The sequence below is a fragment of the Babylonia areolata genome, chromosome 15 (assembly GCF_041734735.1).
Source record: "Babylonia areolata isolate BAREFJ2019XMU chromosome 15, ASM4173473v1, whole genome shotgun sequence".
Classification (NCBI taxonomy): Eukaryota; Metazoa; Mollusca; class Gastropoda; order Neogastropoda; family Buccinidae; genus Babylonia; species Babylonia areolata.
The window spans coordinates 28,782,970-28,805,689 of record NC_134890.1 but is presented as its reverse complement, the minus strand read 5'-3'; the positions used below and the strand labels follow the sequence as shown (position 1 = coordinate 28,805,689).

Here is a 22,720-nt window from a genome sequence, read left to right as displayed (position 1 = left end):
ATTTCCTGAGGAATCTATTCCGAGTTATACCTACCATGTGTTCACTCTGTTTCTTCTTCTTCTTCTTCTTCTTATTATTATTATCATCATCATCATCATCATATTATTATTATTATTATTATATTTATTTTTATGATAAAAAAAATTAGCCTGCTCAAGCCGAAGAGTGAGTGTGAATTGGCACTTTGAGAGAGGGTGGCTTAATCTGAAAGAAAACTGAAGTCCTATAAAGATCATCGAGGGTCAAGATCTACCTCAGGTCAAGGTCCTTGAAAAGGGGTATTTCGCTTCTTCCCATGTACGTCAGTCTGATGATCGCGACGTCCCTGGTTTTTTTAAGCATTCTTCCTTCTCCTCCAACTACTGCCACTTTGTCAATAATAACAAGGTATTTATATAACTGCTGCTGCTGGAGCTACAATAACAATTTAATTGCAATGAAGGCAACGATAATACATTATGCATTGGCATAGATGGGACACAATCCTTTACCTGAATGCTTTGCTATTTTAGCAATAAGTTATGTCCCTTAAAAGGTTCCCTGATCGACATATATATCACTCTCTAAATTAACGTTTCTGTATACAACCTTGGGAACTCTGAACACAGTCTTATTTAATTGGTCATTGGAAAAAGCAGCTCACAGTCAGACATACGAAAATAGTTCCTCATTTGCCTGGTTGCATTTTAGTAATCTCTTGCAATCACAATTTCAAAATGGCGACGCCCTTGACAAGCATGCTTAGAGGAAAGCAGAAGTGGGGAAATTCTTTTAATAATATTTACAGGAGATGTTATGCCTCAAAGCGCAAAAAGATCCAGAAAGATGAACAGACAGATAAAGTCCATATGAAATCTTTATTTGAAGGGCAGAAAGTTAACGGTAAGGAATGAAAGAAAAGAGGTGTGCATTTGAGAGTGTGTTTCTCTCTCTCTCTCTCTCTCTCTCTCTGTCTGTCTGTCTGTCTGTGTGTACGTGTGTGTACGCGTGCGCATCATCCCCTCATGCGCAGTGTGTGTGAGTTTGTGGTAGTGTTTATCATTATGCCTGCGTGCATGTGTGTGGTGTGATCAGTGATCAACCCCACCCACAACCACTTCCTTCCCCACTCCCTCCCCAGTTCCCCCTCCATCTGTTGGTGGAAACAACAATAACTGCTACACATGTATACATCCTTGCAAAATCTTTTACAACAGCAAATGCTCCCCAGTTACTTTCAGAATGATCAGCAGATTGATAATGTGCTTGAATTAGTTGAAACAGAAGAACTTCAAGAACAGATGTGTTTGTGTGTGTGTGTGTGTGTGTGTGTGTGTGTGTAAACTATAATCCTATGAAAATATTGACAGTGGTCTGTTTAAAGGTCATGTGTGCGTGTCTGTGTCAATATCTGAATATGTGCTGTATAATCCTATTAAAAAAAATATTGACAATAGGCAGTTTTTGACACATACTGTTTGTCTGTGTCTGTGTGTGCAGTATGATTATGAAAATATTGACAATAGGCATTTTAAAGCTGGTATTTGCAGATGGTCAATGCTCAAACCATTAACATAGTAACAAGTTAAATAAAAGATACAGGTCTCTCCATCTCTTACCCACCCCCAGCTTCTCACTGCCTCAGCCAGTGACCTTCTCCCTCCTCCTCCCCCATGCACACACAATGACACATGCACCCTCCCTTAACCCCACTCACACACCTCATTTTCAGCCTACAGACTATAATGTCTGTCATAGTTGGCAGGGCAGGAAGTGGTTGGGTAGGGTTGAGAGATGAGGGGAGGGGAAGGACTTGGAGGGATGAGTTTAATAAAAAACAAAAACAACCCATTTGCCATTTTTTGTAAAGGACAAGGGGGTTTAAACTTCCAGGAGGGATGAGTTTTTAAAAATTCCCATTTGTCATTTATCATAAAGGACAAGGGGATTTGAACCTCCAGTTACCTGTCCGTGGCAGCAAACCAGTCAGTGTCATTATAGTTTTTGACTAAGTAATGGAGACTGGTTGTCTGATGTGTGTGGACAGAGAAAACAGCACGGGGAGGGAAATCTGCAGCCAGAAGTTACCGCGCCATGTTGGAGCAGCGCCATGAGGAGGCGGCGCGGTCAGTGCTGGTGCGTGTGCCCGTGTGTCCACAGGACGTCTGTGACAGTCTGCGGGCAGTGGGGCCCATCCATAAAGCCTACAGTCTGCACAAAGGCAAGGTAATTACTGGTCATTCACAATGATCTTTACATTGTGGGTGTTTTTTTAAAATTTTCTTTTATTATCAAAGTTTTTATCTTTTATTGTTCAAAATCATCCTTTTCATTTTGTTAAAATCTGAGTTTCACACTTATGCATGCATGCATGCACAACACATCCTTTCAGTTTTTTACACTGCTGGCTGTTCTTTTGAATTAAAAAGAAAAAGACGATAACATCTTGTCTTACCTTCATACTGAACTCTGTAACAGACTAAAGAGTTTATTTCCACCTATGCTTTCACTTTTTTTTTAAAGCAAAAAAAAAAAAAAAAAAAAAGCTCAGAATCGGCAGATTCATAATAACTTTACTATCTCAGCAAAAGAAAATGGAGTGTGGTGACCTCAGTGATACAAATGTTAAGCATAATACTAATAACAGTAAAATTTGACGTATATAACGTATACAGAAATGTTCAACAAAATCATAGCAAACCAAACCACATTTGGCACATATGACAAAACAGAAACATACAACAGAATCATGGCAAACCAAACTGAGCAATTCTAATTGTGTTTTTTGATAGCCAAAGACAAGGAAATACCAAAACCGCTCTCCATATTTCAGAACTACCGTTTGGTGGAGTTTGCAAACCATACCAAGTGATTGTAATTATGTGGGGTTTTTTTATTGCCAAAGATGAGGAAATACCAAAACATTGTTGCTCTCTAAATTTCAGAACTACCTTCCGGTGGAGATAGCAAATCAAACCAAGTAATTCTACTTGTGTGGGTTTTTTATTTTTATTTATTATTGTTAAAGACTAGGAAAGACCAAAACCTCTCTTCATATTTCAGAACTACAAAGTCAAGGAAATACTAAAACCACTCTCCAAAGTTCAAAGCTACCTTCTGGTGGAGACAGCAAACCAAACCAAGTGATTCTGATTGTGTTTTTGATTGCCAAACTCAAAGACAAGGAAATACCAAAACTGCTCTCCAAATTTCAGAACTACCTTCTGGTGGAGTTCCAACGCAGGGAGACGGTGGAGAAGCTGATGCAGCACGTGAGTTACTTTCCGGACGCCTGTCAGATGCCTGTTCGCAGCCGTCTGCTGTATGCCATGAGCACCATGCATGTCCAGCGCCACAGGCCCGGTCAGTCCATTGTGCCGGAGGTGGTCACCAACAAGGAGCTGTCAGAGGAGGACTTCATTGCTGCGGAGAGTGTAAGTGTTGATAATAATGTACATTTATATAGCACCCTTTCTCTCTAAGAGCTCAGGGTGCTTTACATGAAAGAAGAAAATTACAAATTACATAAATCATTCATGACCATTCTTTCTCAAAACCCCTCCCTCCCCCACCCCCACTTTCCCTTTCCCACACTTCATGCTTCCAAAGTGAGCTGACATGGATGGTGTTGGATAATAAGGGGGCTGAGTGCTTATAGATAGGTTTTAAAAAGATGAGTTTTTAGTGGAGAGCAAAAAGCAGAGATAGAATCAGATGCACGCATATGATGAGGAAGTTGTTCCAGATATGAGGAGCAGCAAAGAGGAAAGAACGTTCACCATTGGCTCTTGTATTGACACAAGGAAGTTTCAAAAGGTTGTTACAGTCAGAGGGAGAGCGGAGATTTCTTGCGGGAGTGTAAACACTGATAAGGTCAGAAAGATAGAGAGAGTGCAAGTGTGTTTTGTACCACATGGCTGGATTCAGACCCCTGCCAGTCTGTACTGGTGGGTCACTGTAAAGTCTTGTGTCATTAATGTCCATACTGGTGGATCACTGTAAAGTCTTGTGTCATTAATGTCCATACTGGTGGATCACTGTAAAGTCTTGTTTCATTAATATCTGTATTGGTTGGTCACTGTAAAGTCTTGTGTCATTAATGTCCATACTGATGGGTCACTGTAAAGTCTTGTGTCATCAGTGTCCATACTGGTGGATCACTGTAACGTATTGTGTCATTAATTTATTGTCCATACTGGTGGGTCAGTGTAAAGTCTTGTGTCATTAATATCTGTACTCATTGGTTTCACTGTAAAGTCTTGTGTCATTAATGTCCATACTGGTGGGTCACTGTAAAGTCTTGTGTCATTAACGTCTGTACTGGTAGGTCACTCTAAAGTCTTGTGTCATTAATGTCTGTACTCACTGGTCACTGTAAAGTCTTGTGTCATTAATGTCCATACTGGTAGGTCACTGTAAAGTCTTGGGTCATTAACGTCTGTACTGGTAGGTCACTGTAAAGTCTTGTTTCATTATTAATGTCCATACTGGTGGGTCACTGTAAAGTCTTGTGTCATTAATGTCTGTACTGGTGGGTCACTGTAAAGTCTTGTGTCATTAATGTCCATACTGGTGGTTCACTGTAAAGTCTTGTGTCATTGATGTCAGTACTGGTGGGTCACTGTAAAGTCTTGTGTCATAAATGTCCGAACTGGTAGGTCACTGTGTAGTCTTGTGTCATTAATGTCCATACTGGTGGGTCACTGTAAAGTGTTGTGTCATTGATATAATGTCTGTACTGGTGGGTTACTGTAAAGTGTTGTGTCATTAATTTAATGTCCATACTAGTGGGTCACTGTAAAGTCTTGTGTCATTAATTCACTGTCCGTACTGGTGGCTCACTGTAAAGTCTTGCGTCATTATTGTCTGCAGCGGTAGGTCACTGTAAAGTCGAGTGTCATTAATGTCCGTACTGGTGGGTCACTGTAAAGTCTTGTGTCATTAGTGTGTAAAGTCTTGTGTCATTAATTTAATGTTCGTACTGGTGGGTTACTGTAAAGGTTTGTGTCATTAATTAAATGTCCATACTGGTGGGTCACTGTAAAATCTTGTGTCATTAATTCAGTGTCCATACTGGTGGGTCACTGTATAAAGTCTTGTGTCATTAATGTCCATTCTGGTGGGTTACTGTAAAGTCTTGTGTCATTAATTTAATGTTCGTACTGATGGGCCACTGTAAAGTCTTGTGTCATTAATTTAATGTTCATACTGGTGGGTCACTGTAAAGTCTTGTGTCATTAATTTAATGTCCGTACTGGTGGGTCTCTGTAAAGTCTTGTGTCATTAATGTCCATATTGGTAGGTCACTGTGAAGTTATGTGTCATTAATATTGGTACTGGTGGATCACTGTAAATTCTTGTGTTATTAATGTCCATACTGATGGGTTACTGTAAAGTCTTGTGTCATTGATGCAATGTCCGTACTGGTGGGTCACTGAAAAGTCTTGTGTCATTAATGTCCACACTTGTGGGTCACTCTAAAGTCTTGTGTCATTAATTCAATGTCCGTACTGGTGGGTCACTCTAAAGTCTTGTGTCATTAATGTCCATACTTGTGGCTCACTCTAAAGTCTTGTGTCATTACTGTTCGAACTGGTGGGTCACTGTAAAGTCTTGTGTCACTAATGTCAGCGAGGGGATTGCATAGGCAAACAAAAAGGGGGTTGTGGGGGGGTGTAATATGCTAAGGGAGGCTATCTATTATTAGCCACAGCTTCTTTCCATTTCTCTGCCTTGGCAGAGTAGTGTTTTGCATAATATGTCAGGGATTGGATTCCTTCCAGATTCTGGGGGGGAAAATGTCCTTTATAGTGGTTAAGTGTGGAACTGGAAATATGTGTGTGTGTTGTTAATCGCTTCTTTAGTTTGTCTTTTCATAACAGGGGATATTGGTTGTGGTAAGACTATTGATTTAAGTGATATTGGATGAATGTCTGTGCACACATTTTTTTTTTTTAGTGTTTGCATATGTTATTTTGTGTGCGAGCATAGGTGTGTGTTCTGTGTTTAGTGTGATGTATGTATAAACATATATGAGGTGTGTGTGTGTGCATGTGTGTGTGTGTGTGGGTGCATGTGTGTGTGTGTGCGTGTGTGTGCGCATGTGTCCTGTCTTTGATATAAAACCATTATCACTGGAATTGTGATGTATGAAATGTATGACAAGTGTTGTGTCATCTTTGAAACCGATTGACTACCAAGAGTAGTAGCAGTAGTAGTATTATTAAAGATATATTGTTAGATTAGTTTGATGACCAGCCAGAAGTGCTGTGCTGTGTGTGCAGGTGTGCGATCAGATGGAGGCACTGTATGAAACGCGTTGCCTCTCAGGACATTGGATACCGCCTGCGTTTCTTTGTGTGCTCTGTGATCAAGGATCTGATACGGACCAGCATGCCCTTCTGCCGCGTGGAGCCCTTTGGGTCGTCCAGCAACGGCTTTGGCTGGGATGGCTGTGATCTGGACATGATGGTCACTCTTAGGCCCCCAGACCTCGTGAGTTATGGCCCCTTGCTCCGTTTGTATCACAGTTTGACATAACCCTTACAGGTGGGCCAACAGCAAAGTGAGAGCTGTGTGATCAATGGTTACTCCGTTGCAGTGGGAGGTCATTCACAGTTTAGTCTTTCATGAAGGAGTATGACTTTCGATCTAGGAGGCAAGATTGCACTGGCTCTTATTGCTGCAGCCTTGGGGGCTAGTTGGCCTTTGGGAACCATCCCAACGCTGACTGTGCTGAAACCCTTTTGGCTGAGAGAGTGGGGATGTAACTTGGGCAAGACACTCTCCACTATTATCAAATTTGAGCCCAGATAGTTGGGACAGCAGTTACCTCCTCTGCTGTTCTGATGGTCATAGTCGGACACGACCATCATACCCTGCAGCTACATGCCTACTACAACTCGCCTGGACCAGCACTCCATGAGACCACTGCATAAAAAAACAGGGTTGTTCGCAAAAACAGCGAAAATAGATGAAGAATTGTTGATTTAATTGATCAAACAAAGCTTTGTTTTCATGCTTCCTGAATCTGTAAACTAAACTGTAAATCTGAAAAAAACAACAACATCCTTCTCCTGCCTCCCCCACTGGCCGCTTGACCCCCACACCCTGCCCCTGCACCCCCAGCCCTCCTCCAGAAATTTGTCATTTCATTTTCACTTTGTCCAGCACTCTCCATGGTGTGTGGAATATTTTTTAAGTGTGTGTGTGTGTGTGTGTGGTGTGTGTGTGTGTGATTTGTGATAATGAGGATTGCTAGAGTGCCATTTGGGAAGAACAGAAATGCTTTAAAAAGTTATGGATCACATTTTTTAAAAGTACAGTTTTTGAATAAGTATGATATCAGTCCAATAGATTATCTAGAAATAATGAATAACAACTAACATGTTATATTATGTAAAGAAGGCTGAAACCACTTACTCCATTGTACAGCAAGTCAATCACAATTTAAAAAAAAAATTAACGTACAGACCATATGAATGATTCTGAAATATATACATCAGTCCAACAAACCATCCAAAGAATAAACAACATGTAATATTTTAGTAAAGGAAGCTGAAAGTACTCACTCCCTTGTACAGCAAATCAACTCCACCAAACGGTTCCGCTTCCTGACGAAGCGTGGGTCGGAGGAGGAGCGAGTGTTTGGGCAGCAGTGCCTGGACCTGGTTGGGGAGATGGTGCGCAGTCTGCTGCCGTCCACACACAGCATCAACAAGGTGCTCAACGCCCGCGTCCCCATCATCAAGTTCCACCATGAGGCCACCGCGCTCGACTGTGATCTCTCCTACGTTAATATGTGAGTTTGGGGTGTGGGGTTTCAACTGTGATCTCTCCTGTGTTCGTCTGTGAGTTTTTGTGTGGGGTTTCGACCGTGATCTCTCCTTTGTTAATGTGAGTTTTGGTGTGGGATTTTGACTGTGATCTCTCCTATGTTAATCTGTGAGTTTTGATGTTGGGTTGGTTTGGTGACTGATTGTAAATGTGTTAAGTTTGTCCTGCACCCTCTTGAACAATGAAACCAAAACCCAAGCACTGAACTACATGATTTTAGGGCACAAGCTGAAAGTTTGTTGAACTCCACTCAATTTGCCGTAATGATTTAAAAAAGTTTAAGAATTTATGGGGATTAATGTCTCTAAATTATATATTATGGGGATTGATATCTCTAAATTATATATTGCAGTGATGCAGTCTCAAAAAAGTCATCACATGATGCTGTGTCTATGCAGACTGCAGCTTAAAACACATGTCTTTGTCATAATGGTGACCACAACTTAAGGATAGGTTTGTGGGTTTTATTGTAAGGACAATGACCACAGCTAAGGACAGGTATGTGGATTTTACTGTGACCAGTGTGAGAATGATTACCACAGCTATGGACACATGTGTGGGGTTTTTGTGAGATGGTGACCACAGCTAAGGACAGGTGTATGGGTTTTACCGTGGAGACAGTGACCACAGGTAAAGTCAGGTATGTGTGTTTTAATGTAAGGACAGTGATCACAGGTAAGGACAAGTGTGTGTGTGTGTGTTACTGTAAGGACAGTGACCACAGATTAAGGACAGCTGTGTGGGTTTTAATGAAAGAACTGTGACCACAGCTAAGGGCAGGTGTGCGGGTTGCACTGTAAGAATGATGACCACAACTTAAGGACAGGTGTGTGTGTTTTACTGAGGACGATGACCACAACTTAAGGACAGGTGTGTGGGTTGTACTGTAAGGACAGTGACCATGACAGTGACAATGACAATGACAGGTGTGTGGATTATGCTGTAAAGATGATGACCACAGCTTAACAACAGACGTGCGGCACAGGTCGGGGCGGAAGATGTCGGAGCTGATGTACCTGCTGGGGGAGACAGACCGCCGGGTTCGGGTCCTGATGACCACGGTGAAGCAGTGGGCGAAGTCATGCGACCTGACCCGCGGCCACCCGGGGCCGTGGCCGGCCAACTTCACCCTGCTGACCCTGCTGGTGCTGTTCCTGCAGACCCGCTCCCCCCCTGTCCTCCCTCCCCTCCGCCATCTGCAGGACCTGGCTGGTCAGTGGGGGATGTGTGAGGGACGTGTTGATGTGTGGCTCTGTGTGGGGGATTTGTGGGGACGTGTGGCGCTGTGAGGGGGATTTGTGGGGACGTGTAGACATGTAGCACTGTGTTGGGGATTTATGGTGACGTGTAGCAATGTGTGTGGGATGTGTAGCACTGTGTTGGGGATTTATGGTGACGTGTAGCAATGTGTGTGGGATGTGTAGCACTGTGTTGGGGATTTGTGGGGATGTGTAGTGATGTGTTGGGACATGTAGCGCTGTGTTGGGGATGTGTAGCGCTGTGTGGGGGATGTGTAGTGCTGTGTGGGGGATGTGTAATGCTGTGTGGGAGATGTGTAGCGCTGTGTGGGGGGATGTGTAGCAGTGTGTGGGTGATGTGTAGAACTGTGTGGGGAATGTGTAGCGCTGTGTGGGGGATGTGTAGCTCTGTGTGGGGGATGTGTAGCAGTGTGTGGGGGATGTGTAGCAGTGTGTGGGGGATGTGTAGCACTGTGTGGGGGATGTGTAGTTCTGTGTGGGGGATATGTAGCGCTGTGTGGGGGATGTGTAGCACTGTGTGGGGGATGTGTAGCACTGTATTGCTGTGTGGGGGATGTGTAGCTATGTGTGGGGGATGTGTAGTGCTGTGTGGGGGATATGTAGTGCTGTGTGGGGGATGTGTAGTGTGTTAGTGTCTTTATGCATGTATGTTTATGTATATCTGTGAGCATGTATTTTGTGTGTGCATTGGATATTTTTCATGTGTTCAGCAGATTGAAAGAAAGGAAAATTTGATATCTGTCGCTATTAATCTACTGACTTGATGTAGCTTGAAAGGAGATAAACATTAAACAAGATCAAAAGAGATTCCTCCTGGCGACCTAACATCAATGGTTCCCTGTGGACTTAACTCTGGGACTGTGGCAGATGAACCTAGGTGTGGCCGTGTGTGGGGGACTCCGAAAAAAAAAGGAAAAAAAAAAAAAAAGAACATAAAAACAGACTTATGTAAGTTGTCCAACATTAATGCAGTGTTTGTTTTCAGGGCCTGGTGATCACTTCATCATTGATGATGTCGACTACGCTTTTGTCACTGATGTGTCGAAGGTTCCTAAGTCCACCAACACACAGACATTGGGTGGGTGTGTGGATGTGTGTGTGTGTGTGTGTGTGTGTGTGTGTGTGTCTGTGTGTGTGTGATGTTGTTAGTTGTTAACTTTTTGTGTTATACACGACACCATATTATTGTTTCTTTGGTATATTACTTTTTCCTTTTACTGTAAAGTGCCTTAAGCGCTGGAAGGTGCTTTATAAATTTCCATCATTATTATTATAATAGTGTGCATGTTATGTAGCTATAGTCCATCCATGAAATTGTTTTGTAGTCAGTCCTGGCTTACACAGTAATGCACACACACACATATACATCAGTGCACATGGATCTTCATCCTTCACCCTCACCCCCTCATGTCTACAAAGTTACCTGAAATTCTGTGCAGACACAGACAGCTAGCATGGACACTGACACACACACCCTTCTGTACAAACACAGTCGCATGCACTATATACAAACACTAATAATTCATGCTCAAGCACGCACACACACACAGTGTTTTGTGGATGTAAATGTTTATTGTAGTTCCCATGTCATCAGTTTACTGGTTGTGTATATGTAAAGACCTGGAAACAAACTTCATGTTTGGTTCACAGATTCCATGGCACAACAGTAGCCTTGGTGCACGCAAGATGGAAGTGGAAATGTCAGGGAGAAGGGAGATGAGTGACTGAACACATACTGATTATAACCAGTGTTATTTTTATTGATTAGGGGAAAGAATATGGCGAAAATGTCAGGTAGGAGGGAGACAATTGACTGAATACATATTTATCCTCAATTAATTTTTTTTTAGTAATTTTTAAAAACCTTTAATTTCAGACGAGCTGCTGAAGGAGTTCTTCCACTTCTACGGCCATTTTGACTTTGGCGGTCAGGGCCTGTCCCTGATCGAAGGGAGCACATTTCCCAGGCAGACCCCCAGCCCCATGTACATTGAGAACCCCCTGGACATCAGCCACAATGTCAGCATCAACGTCAGCCCTGCCTATGTGACCAGGATGCAGGAAGCCATGCTGCAGGCTGTGCACTGTCTGGAGTCCAAAAGCGTCCCCGATACGACCAAGCCCTGGGGTCTGCTGTGTCTCTTCCACCCCGCCTCCCAGTCACACAGCCCCGCCTACAGCGTCGCAAGTTTGTTTGAGGGGGAGGGGGAGGGTGGGGATGTTCAGCAGCTTGAAGAGGAGAATGGTGTTCATGGTGACACAGTCAGTGGAGTTACGGACAGTGAGGGCACAGTTGTACAGAGCAGTGACTCCAGCCAGGATCTGGGAAAGGAAACATTGAGCTGTGGTGGGGAGAAAGGTTCAGCGGTGTCTTGAAAAGAATCCCTGTGGAAGTTGTTTGGGAGTAGTGTTGACTGTTGAAAAACTCTCTGCAGTCTTTTGTGAATAATGTTGACTGTTGAAAAACTCTCTGCAGTCTTAGCTGAAGATGGTAGTCTGCTCTCCTTAGCTGACACTGCTGAGATGATTCAAACAAAGGAAGAAAAAATCAAGATTGCTGGGACAAAAAAATTGACCTTTGTGAAGAAGGCATCTGCTGCGTCTTTCCAGAGTTGTTCAGTATCAGGTGACAAAGCAAGTGATTGACAGTTTGAGCATGCCACACTGTGGCTGATGTATCGGCGGCAGTGTTTATGTTGAACAGATAATCTGTGAATGTGAGTGCTTAGACTAGAGACGTCGTGAGAACTACTGGATGTGTGGCAGCATGGCTTTGTGTGAACTTGGGATGTGAGAGCTGATTGAGAGTCTGGTGATATATCATTCACCCTCATTTAAAAGAGGAGTTATGAATACCGTACTTGGAAATGATTGACTGTGTGCAGCTGTAGCTGTGATTTTTTTATTATTTTTTATCAGATGACAAGATGCTGCTGCAAATGTGATTTTGAAATTGCAGAAGTTCAAATTTCTGCAGAAAATTAATCTGTTCAGAGGCGTTTTTGTTACTTTCTTTCCTACTTTATTAATTTGAGCTGTTTTACTGCTCATGTTAGTCATTTTTGGATGGACCCATGTGTGAATGGGCAACTGAAAGCGTATTAAGTCTAAATTTACTAAGAAAAGTGAACTCTGCGATTACAAATGCCATTCATTATTATTATTATTATAATAATTATTATTATTAGGTTTATTTGGGGCAGACTTGCCAGTGATTGACAATACTTGATTTGCTACATTTCAGAAAAGTTCTTTCACTCATGTGAAAATCGCTGTGCTCAAGTATATTATCATTAACAAATAAACTAACCAAAAAAAAAAGAAAAAAAAAGAAAAAAGATTTTCCACATTTGGCTAGTAATGCAGTAATGTGAGGCAGGAAGAGAGGTCAGAGAAAATCCCCCTGGTGGGGAAAGCAGCAGCTAACACTTATCAGGCTGTGTTCACACTATTCCCAGACAGTTGCTGATAGCAGCCGACAGGTGCTGGCCAGGATTTGTGCATGCAGCATTTTGCAGTCATGGGTGTAGGCGATGTATTCATGCTGACCACCAGCCAGCTTTTTGTTTTGTGGCGTGAACCCGAAACAGATGGCTGGCTGGTCCAGGAACAGAATTCTTCAATGATACCAGCTGCATGAATCTCTATGATCCATGATGGAAAAAAAAAAATTGCCATTGCTTTGCAGAAATGATCAGTTGCTAGTAACAAAAATAAAAATTTGTAAACTGCCTTGTCAGATCTTCTGTACATTGCTCTTGCAGATTTTAAGTATCAGGTTGCATTCTTTTGGGTCTCATTTTCCACACATTTCTGTGGATCGCTCCTCGCTTGGGGAGTTAAGTGATGGTATTTTCCATGTGTGCTACGATTCTGATCAATGGGGTGAATGAACACATTATTGATGGGAGTTCCCTTTAAAGGTTTAAAAAATCAACCACAGTAATATTTGTTACTTCCATCTGGAGAGCGCCGTATTGTTTTTCGCTGTCAGCAACTGGCTCAGTGGTTGTGTCTGACGTGAACTGTGTTGCTGTGTCAGGCTGTCAGCAACTGGCTGGGCTTAGTGAATGTAGCCATAAGTGGTAGTCCATTGCAAAACAAGTGTTTCGTCACTGTTTAAACAATGGGAATAATATTTAAAATGGTGGGGTTTTTTGTAAAAAAATAATTATGTAGTTTCAGATGAGATTATCCAAAAACTGCAGGGAATTTAGAAGATACATCAATTTAGAGATATATTTCCTGGTTTTAGTTTTAAAATTTAAATTTGCTTTATGTTCATGTCTTTGCAACAGCAGCATTATATTGTAAAGATCATAGATTTTAGCAGTAATCTTTTTTAGTTGATATTACAGAGTAGAACCCACAGATAATTTTCCAGCTTTCTGCAGAAAGTGAAAACAAAGTTTTGTGCATGTGTGTGCATGCACAGTTTGATGAATGAATTCTGTTATTTCACACCAGTTAATTTATTGGTGCTGTGATTTACTTCCTGCCACAGTGCAGGCAATGTCTGACATGGCCCTGTGTGGTCAACTGGACTATAAATAACAATGTCAAATGCAAACTCTGTGTGCGTGTGTGTGTGTGTAGTGATCTACATAAAACTATGCTTAATTTTAAGAATTGGAAATAACAAATTTCACATTCTTCATTGTAGATATTGTTTACACTGAAACAAAATGAGTGCATTGGTTTTTTTGTTTTTACATTTGGTTGTTTTTTTTTTGGTTTTTTTTCAGTTTTGATCAACACTTAATATAACACATCATACATCTTAAAAACACACTTTTCAAACAAAACACATATTTCCACTCTGTCAACTTCAAGAAGCAATGCGTCCTGATTTTTTTCCCTTTTAATTTTTGTCAACTGTCAGAAAACAATAAAATCAAATCATATAAAATGCAAACATTTTGCCATCAGTCATGCTAACACAGTACTGTGGACAAGAACCAACGATAAAAGCATGTTTCCATTGGCGAAGAGGCTGACCTCTGCTATGTCATGAACTGCAGTGAAGAGAGCACCACAACTCAAGCAAAATGTTCTGTCTCATCAGAGTGGTATTCCAGAATACATTAAAAAAAAAAAAAAAGGGAAAAGAAAAAAGCAAACAAAAAAACCCAAAAACAAACACACACACACACATTCGCACACAAAAAAAGGTTGGTTGAAAGTGTCAACAGTGGTTGAATATCTAAAACTTAACATTTTAACAATAACGTTCCAAGATCCTTTCTGAATAAAGGGAGAAGAGACTTTCACCATAACTCCAAAAAGAGTACACGAAAAATCTATCTTGGATTCATATTCATACTTACAAGAAGAAATCAGAGCTTTCCCTCTAGGAATACTTAATTCAGTACTTGATGAGCTGTATGTACTTTCAATTTCTACGGTTTTTTGCAAGTGAAACAGTTATCTCAGAAACTGTACAGACAAGTCTACAGCAATACTTAGCCTGACAACAACAAAAAAAGAAAAAGAGAAAAAAAAAAGAAAAGAAAAACAACAACATTTGGCCAGACTCACAATGAAATTGTTCATATTGCCCAACATGCTATGCAGAATTCCTCACCCAGACACAAACACGTCACTTATTTCCACGTCTTTCCATCCAACAATATTGACCTGGAATCCTGCCCGACATACTTAAAAGTGTCCATCTGCAGCTGGATTGGTGCATCAGGGAAAGAGACGGAAATGTACAGAGGTGGACAAGGTGGGGCAGAGGCAAGGCCTCTGAGGGGAGACAAATCCAACTTGACACTCAATGACTGTAGGGCACAGGTGGGGGTTTGGGAGCAGAGAAACTTGACTGAGACACGGGCATGATGAGTCAGGGGGTGACATGAGGCCTAGACAGGGGGCACAGGGTGAACTGAGGCCTAGACTGGGGGCGGACGCAACTAGGATGCTGCTCCACTTGCGGCTTGCTGCTGGGCATTCATCTGCTGTTGAACTTTGGCTTGTAAGATTTCCATCACCACTGGAAAAGAGTAATGTCCCATCAGTCCTGCTTCCCATGTTACACTACAGTAACTCACTGTCATAGACTTACCAAATGTAAAGCATAATAAACTGCAAATATTGTAACAATCATTAAAAAACAAACAAAAGAAACAACATAAGACAAAAACCCTGAACAACATCAACTACAATAACTGTCATCAGTCAACTATACAAAATGTATATCATAGTTTCCCCAACACTTTCATTTTTCTTTTCTCTCCCATCACCTGTTTCATTGTGTTCCTTCTGGGTCAAATTAACAAAGACCTTTCATGGTGATTACATTGCAGTAACATTACTTTCTCATGATCATAACAGATTTCTTTAAAAGCATTTACGACTTCTATAATTTTCTCTTTGGTTAACTCAAATACATACAGTTGTGCATGGATTTTTTATTTTTATCATTTGTTTTCTCAAGGCCTGAGCGTGTTGGGTTACGCTGCTGGTCGCATCTGCTTGGCAGATGTGGTGTAGCGTATATGGATTTGTCTGAACGCAGTGACGCTTCCTTGAGCAACTGATACTGATATGTAAGCTTGTTCTTTCCACTTTTTTCCCCATTCTTTTTGAACAAAAGCATGCACACACACATATGATACACACACACACACACACAAAGAGAAACAAGACAGACAACACATCACCTTGTTTTGTTCTATAAGCAGCAAGAGGATAGGGTGGGTGGGGAAGAAGTTCTCAAGAGAACAGACACCAACTGACCTTGTTCTATATATTTATTACTGCAGCAAGAGTGGGGTTGGGCAGAAGGGGATGGCAGGAGGATGCCGGGGGTGGGGGTGGGGGTGGGGGGGGAATTTATCCAGCAGACAGAGACTACACTAACCTTGTTTTGTTCTGTATTTCTCTTGCAGCAAGGGCTGGATCTTTTCCATCTGTTTGGTGATGAACTCCACTTTACGCACAAAGTAGTCCTTGGCCTTCTCTGGTGACTGTCACGCACATATGGTAACATTGTGTTACATGGACATCACATGTGTACACACAAGCTGGAAACCCCAATCTTTAAAAGCAGGTGTGACCGAAGCAGATGTAAACTGAGCATGTCCACATGGAAAAACGCAATATAAATTAAACTATCATTAAATCATTATTACTAGCTGTTCACATGTGCTTTGCAAAGTGATCCACCAACTATGATTAAGATATAAAGGGAGTGTAAAACAGAATAAAACATGCCTGTACATGACCATTCCATGCACACAAAATCTCAATTCTGGTTTTATTTTAATGCAAAATATTTTAAACAGTCTGAGTTTCTGAATTAGAATTAATACTTTAATCACAGATCCCTACCAGCTGTATTACAACAAAACTCTGCACAATCAAGTAAAACCTCAGTGCTGAAACTTGGACAAGTATCATTGATTTGATGTGAGTAAACCTTTTGTTTAAATCACATCTCAGAGAACAACTGTTGGCACATAATAAAATCATGTCTGCAGAATGAAAAAAAAAAAAAACCCACAAAAAACAAAAAAGCATTTGGTCGCAACTCAAACCCAACTCACCATGTCCACATAGTACCCTGTGCCGATATCAACAAGCACGGTGTTTACATCGCTGAGCTCACCAGGAACATACATCTAGCCACAAGTTATGGAATATTTCACTTTTTTAACATTGCTCTGTTATGGTGGCATGAATTGTATTCATATATAAATCAATACTTAAATGTTTCACTTTTTTTGGGTATGTGTGTGTGTTTACATGTGTTTGCAGTACACATGTGCATGCATTCATGTGTGTCTATGCGTGCATGAACGCTTATGTATATCACACAATATGTCTGCAGGGAAAGAAAGGGTGGAAGTAACAAACAGCGACGTTTGACACAGCATATCCTATAAAATCTATGTCAAAAGAACATATCTATACAAATCACATGATAAATCATAGACAATTTACATATGTAAGGATCTATTATAAAATGTACTGAGTTGGTTCTGTCCCCAACATTTTTACCAAGGCTCTAGATTTAGTACTCCCCCCCCCCCCCCCCTCTCTCTGTCTCTCACACACAAAATGCACACTTTAAAATTAAATTATCTTTCCTCTGTTAATCTGCACCACCTCCACCAGCTGCCTGTGTAATCTGCCCACTAACTACAAGCCCCCAAAGGATACAGAGCTGGTGAGGGGGACCAGGATGGTCTTGCCCTTATTGTCTGGGCTGATGCGTCCCACACACTCCTCAGACTCCATGAACTTGCCCTGGGCCATCTTCAGTTGGTTCAGAGAGCTGGTGAAAAACTCAATCTCCTGCAACACACATAGATCAGCATGGTAATCTATTTTCCATTGAGAAAAGAAACAACTCCTGCAGCACACATAGATCAGCATGGTAATCTATTTTCCAAAAGAACAGTGATACAAAAATAAGTTCTGTACCAGCATGAGTGAAATTTAAGTTAATGGCTTCATAGTGGACAAGGCTTAAAAAAAAAAAAAAAAAAAAAAAAATCATATGTATTGTAACAATGCCATACACTCACTGACGTTCAATGCAGTCACACAATGAGTGAATGACAATACATGCAATGATGCAACTGCAGGTGCAGGGAAAACATCTTTTTGGAGAGATGGACACTTTTGTTCATCCATCAATATTCTTTGAATAGTGCAGTATTCATAACATTTTGGTCAATAAGAATGGCCATGGTTCACTTCCTGAAGACTCCTGTAATGTGGCATAATATGATGTTGAGTGGTGGCCTGGTGTTAACACGTCTGCCTTGGAAGCCAGAGAATCTGAGTGCACAGGCTCAAATCCCACACACGCCAGTATTTTCTTCCACTAAACTAGACCTTGACACGGCTTGAGTGCTGGTCTGATGAAATGATAAACGGAGGTCTTGTGAGCTGTATTTACTTAGCGGATATAAACTTAACTACCCATCATCACATGGCAACAAAAGGGTTGTCCTTGGCAAAATTCTGAAGAAAGATCCACTTTCATAGGAAAACAAATACACATACAGGAAGACAAGAAACAAACACAAAAAAACATGGCAATGCACTGTACTGATGTGCTCTATCAGTCTGTGGAGAACAGCACTAATTTCAGTTCACAAAGTGTAATCTGTTATGACAAAAAAGTAATAAACTCAATTTGACATACCCACTCTGTCCTCATGTTTTGCAAAAATCAAAAACCCCAGGCGAACCAACTTTTTCAGTGAATTATACACACACGCACTCACTGGGTCACATTGCGTCAGTGATTGACAGTGAAACACACTCTGACCTACAGACGGGAGAGAGAGAGAGAGAGAGGTGGAGTAACTGAGACTGAGAGAGTTTTAAGTCTCATCATAAGTTTTCATGCATGTGATGTAATTTTTTTTTTTTTATCCCAAACTAATTTTTGCTATCTAGACTCTTGGCAGTCGGTTTTCTCTCTACAATGAAACCTGACCATTGGACTTGTAGACGAGCTCTCAGCAAACCTTGAAGCCGGAAAACAGACAGATGCTCTCATCATGGACTTTTCCAAAGCGTTCGACAAAGTCTGCCACTCTCTCCTGCTCCACAAGATCCACTCCCTTGGCATCACAGAGAAAGTACACACCTGGATCAGGAAGTTCCTATCAGACAGACAGCAGTCTGTAGTGGTGGATGGAGCCACTTCCAGTCCTGTTCCTGTAGAATCTGGAGTTCCCCAAGGCTCTGTTCTTGGGCCTTGCCTGTTCCTGCTCTACATCAACGACATGCCGACTGGACTGTCCTCCACTGCTTGTCTCTTTGCTGATGATACTCTGTGCCACAAAACCATCTCCTCCACCAGCGACCAGCAAGCCCTACAAAAGGATCTCGACTGCCTCGCAGAATGGGAGCAGAAGTGGCTTATGAGCTTCCATCCAGACAAATGCCAGACACTGCGAGTGAGCCGGAAGAGAGACCCCCTACCATCAGAGTACACCCTTCGTGGCCACACCCTTGATGTAGTCAGCAAATCAAAATACCTCAGCATTACCATCACTTCTGATCTTAGATGGACCCCCCACATCTCCAATGTCTCCAACCGAGCCAACAAGACCTTATGCCTACTGAGACGGAACCTGAAAGTAGGCTCCCAGTGCATCAAACAGCAAGCCTACCAAACACTGGTCCGCCCAACCCTGGAGTATGCCAGCTCTGAGTGGGACCCCTATACAGAGAAGGACATTAAGAAACTTGAGGCAGTACAACGCCGGGCTGCTCGCTGGGTGACCCATCGACGCAGGAAAACATCCAGTGTGCAAGACATGATGGAGACTCTTCAGTGGTCCCCCCTCAAACAGCGAAGGAGAAAAGGCAAGACTGGTTAACTTCTATTAAGTTCCACAGCGGCGGTCTTATCATCAACACATGCCACAAGCCCTCTCAAAATCCTTCAGCATCCATGGGGACCTGAGGATCGCACCCAGCAGCGTACCATCTCTCCAACTGCAGGATGCTGTACAGACAAAAATCTTTCTTTTCCCGAACCATAACCAACTGGAACAGCCTTCCTGCTGAGGTTGCCCTCAGCCCAACCCTGGAAGGCTTCAAATCCCGAATCTGATCACCTTCCCCCCACCCCCCCACCCCACACACACACCCCTCCCTCCCCACCCATCCCCTGGCCCAGCAACCTCTGCCTCAGGAAACCTCAAAAACACGCAAACCCCCCTTATAGTCTACAGAATCTTCACAATGATGAAGGCGGTAGTCAAGGGAAAGAAGAAGACCACGGTAAAACTAAAATTCTCTGAAATTCATTGCAGCCCATTTCACTTTATAATTCAAAAACTCTGTATGCCTGTGAAAAATTGACTTTGTTGAATTATCTTGCTGTTCTTAGTGTTTATATCATGTGACTTAGCGACCAAAACCGGCGATTTCTTCTGTCGTCCCTCAGTTACATTCATAGGCCACACCAAAGCAACGTCTATTCACATTTATGAATTATCTTTGACACGTAAGAGTCTCATTCATGTGAATAATTAAGTCATACTCAACCTGTTCGAGTTGTTGGGAGAGCTGATTCAGCTGCGGTAAGGGCAGCTGACTGATGTCAATTTGCTGGGCCGTTCCGCTGCCTTTGCTCGACGCCATGCTTGCACTTGTTTCGTTGGTATCACTCCGGAAGTGTGAAACCGTGTCTATTTACCACATTCACAATAAAACAAAATTTATTCTCTCTCTCTCTCTCTCTCTCTCTCTCTCTCTCTCTCTCTCTCTCTCTCTCTCTCTCTCTCTCTCCTTTAGTTGCTATGGATGTTTTTTCTATTCCAATGCGCCAAGGCAGTGCGTGTTGCACGGCCAAATGGTGCTGCACGTAGGACTGTTTATTGCACGGACATAAATAGAAAATTCTATTTATAAGTTCCGTATGGGGTAAAAGCTATTCCCTCCTGTCTCTTGCGTTTGTATAGTATCGACTTACGACTGAATGAAAATAACAACAGATTGCTCGAGATATAAACATGAACTGAAATATCATTCTCGCCTGACTTGCTAAGTTTTACTTTAAAAAAAAAGAGTCGTGGGTTTGTCGTCTCATCAGCTGGACGGCACTGAAAGTGCCGGAGTGACCGGGATTCGAACTCAGACACTGTATTGGCAGATAAGTGTCTTAATCATTCTGCCACCTTCCTCACAAAACAGTACTTTATTAAGATGGGATGAGTTGTATGACTGACTGACGTTTTCGTTTTCTGATTAACTCAATCAGTACGGCCAGTCCTCTCTTCTCCTCAACACAGACCCCTCGGATGTCCAGTGGGTGTCTGAATGACCCAACCTTTAGCTTCCGTCGTCAGAATTGTGGTATTCTTTGTCACCCTTCACGTCTTCAGTATAAGAGCCTTCCGCTTGCAATATTTTGATGATGGTAATTGGGGTGAAACGCTGTTAACGTCGTCTCTTTCCCCGTTCGTATGGAAAGAGTTAAGCTGTTTGCTTGAGTGGTCGATTTAAATGCTTCAGTAGTATGCCAGCTTGATGATTAAGAGCTCGAGATTGTGTAATTTATTAGTTGCTCGTTTCGTTGCTCAGTGTTGACTGGTACCCTGAGTCTCAGTTGGTGTACTAGTTAGAAATTTATTTTGGCTCAGTCGTGTTGGCTTACGAGGGCTCCCGCACTGCATACACACACTGAGACACAGCTGGGCACAAACACAGACACACAGCGGACACAGACACGGACACACACACACACACACACACACACACACACACACACACACACACACACACACACACACACACACACACACACACACACACACACACACAAACTCGGAGCACTAAAATGGACGGAGTAACTTAATGATGTTGAGACTATTTGACTGAAAAGAACTTGGGCATTGACGAGGTCAATGGTTTTTTTTTTTTCTGATTCCCATCAAGTTTTTTCAAGTCCTTTCGCCTAACTAAACTGTTTCTCATAATTGCTGCACCGATCTCTAATGCTGGAAGCTTCGTCACTGTGACAAGTTTTTCTGACTGATTAAAAAGATTTTTTAGATGGTTGTTAATCCTCTTCCTCTACGCCTTTGAAAAAAAACACAAAAAAACTACAAACGAATTTGTCGGTCAAAACTGGTTGGTCTGCATGCTCATTATAGTTCTGGCGATGTCCCCCGCGGTGGGAATGCCGGGGGTCTTTCAGATAAATAACTTGATTGTCATCTCCGCCTTCTCACTGGCAGTGAAAATTCTGTGCTAGAAATATCCTCTTTTCTATCACTTTTACTATGCCTTTTCTCTTTCGTTCGCTGTTGTCTCCTTTAGTTTCTGCCTTCCCAGTCCACTGATCCCCCGGCCTTTCTTTTCAGTTGTTCAGGCAGGCCTTGGCTTTTTTCTCCTCTTTTCCGCAGTCTGTGATGCACTACTAGTATCTACTTATGCTGTTTTGCTTTGGCGATTAGTTAGGTAGTGAGAAGTAGTAGACACTGGCATCAGCCGGCGGTGCCGGAGCACCAGCTCAGTGCCCATCAGTTCTGCAGTGTTATTTGCCTATATGAGCTTTTTTTTTTTAATGCCGGTATTTTTTGTTTGGCTTTGAGGTATTGTTGTTTTTCTCTCTCTTTGTTTACGATTTTTTGTAATCTGGGGATGATAAATTAAGCGGGATGGCTGGCGTCCTCAGCATGGCATCGTCTTATTTACCAAAGGAGCGGCTAAATGGTTGGGATACTGTGTTTTGTGGGTTTGTCTTAGTATTTTTGTTTTTTGTAGATACGACAGTTTTGTGTTGACTCGGTTGAGCATTTGTATGGTTTGACGGTCCTGATATGCCTGATATGGCCCTGTCCAGTCAGCAACAAGTCCTGGCCGGATGGCCACTGTCTGCACCAGACCTACTGATACATATACATCTATATAATAATATGTCTATGACCAGACCTGGTTTCTTGGAGGCATAAAATATATGCAGTTGATATGTGAAATTTTCATTTATTGAGATTCTCTATCTCGCATGAACCAAGTACAGATTCTTAAGATTTTCTTTGACAGCCGCTGGTCTGGTTTTTAAATTAAAAATTTTTTTTTTTTATTATCCAAGCCAGCTAATAAGGGAGCGCACAAACCAATGATTTATGTCCGTGGCGCCATAATGAATTTCAACCAATGAAAA

General features: G+C 42.1%; 2 protein-coding genes across 2 annotated transcripts; one reads left to right on the top strand and one right to left on the bottom strand.

Annotated features, from left to right (window-relative positions):
• Positions 1 to 717: 717 nt before the first annotated feature.
• Positions 718 to 13,634, top strand: LOC143290322 (poly(A) RNA polymerase, mitochondrial-like). Its single transcript, XM_076599676.1, has 9 exons — positions 718 to 883; positions 2,028 to 2,206; positions 3,196 to 3,414; positions 3,908 to 3,927; positions 6,265 to 6,475; positions 7,564 to 7,781; positions 8,802 to 9,028; positions 10,061 to 10,153; positions 10,952 to 13,634. The coding sequence occupies exons 1-9, from the start codon at positions 718 to 720 to the stop codon at positions 11,449 to 11,451; spliced, it is 1,833 nt and encodes a 610-aa protein (XP_076455791.1). The 3' UTR covers positions 11,452 to 13,634.
• A 287-nt stretch (positions 13,635 to 13,921) lies between these two features.
• On the bottom strand, positions 13,922 to 20,234 carry LOC143290249 (prefoldin subunit 5-like). The gene is made up of 5 exons (XM_076599588.1): positions 20,098 to 20,234; positions 17,242 to 17,376; positions 16,626 to 16,700; positions 15,941 to 16,046; positions 13,922 to 15,070 (listed from the first exon to the last, which is right to left on the bottom strand). The coding sequence occupies exons 1-5, from the start codon at positions 20,191 to 20,193 to the stop codon at positions 14,991 to 14,993; spliced, it is 492 nt and encodes a 163-aa protein (XP_076455703.1). The 5' UTR covers positions 20,194 to 20,234; the 3' UTR covers positions 13,922 to 14,990.
• Between the last annotated feature and the right edge of the window lie 2,486 nt (positions 20,235 to 22,720).

Excerpts from the sequence above, each read along its gene's own strand:
- LOC143290249 (XM_076599588.1), bottom strand. The coding sequence starts at position 20,193 with ATGGCGTCGAGCAAAGGCAGCGGAACGGCCCAGCAAATTGACATCAGT. Across the intron at positions 16,701-17,241 it reads TGGTCCCCCTCACCAGCTCT|ATGTATGTTCCTGGTGAGCT; the intron begins GTATCCTTTGGG and ends ACTTGTGGCTAG. Across the intron at positions 15,071-15,940 it reads GAAATACAGAACAAAACAAG|TGGTGATGGAAATCTTACAA; the intron begins GTTAGTGTAGTC and ends ACTCTTTTCCAG.
- LOC143290322 (XM_076599676.1), top strand. The coding sequence starts at position 718 with ATGGCGACGCCCTTGACAAGCATGCTTAGAGGAAAGCAGAAGTGGGGA. Across the intron at positions 884-2,027 it reads TGAAGGGCAGAAAGTTAACG|AGAAAACAGCACGGGGAGGG; the intron begins GTAAGGAATGAA and ends GTGTGTGGACAG. Across the intron at positions 6,476-7,563 it reads CTCTTAGGCCCCCAGACCTC|CAAATCAACTCCACCAAACG; the intron begins GTGAGTTATGGC and ends TCCCTTGTACAG.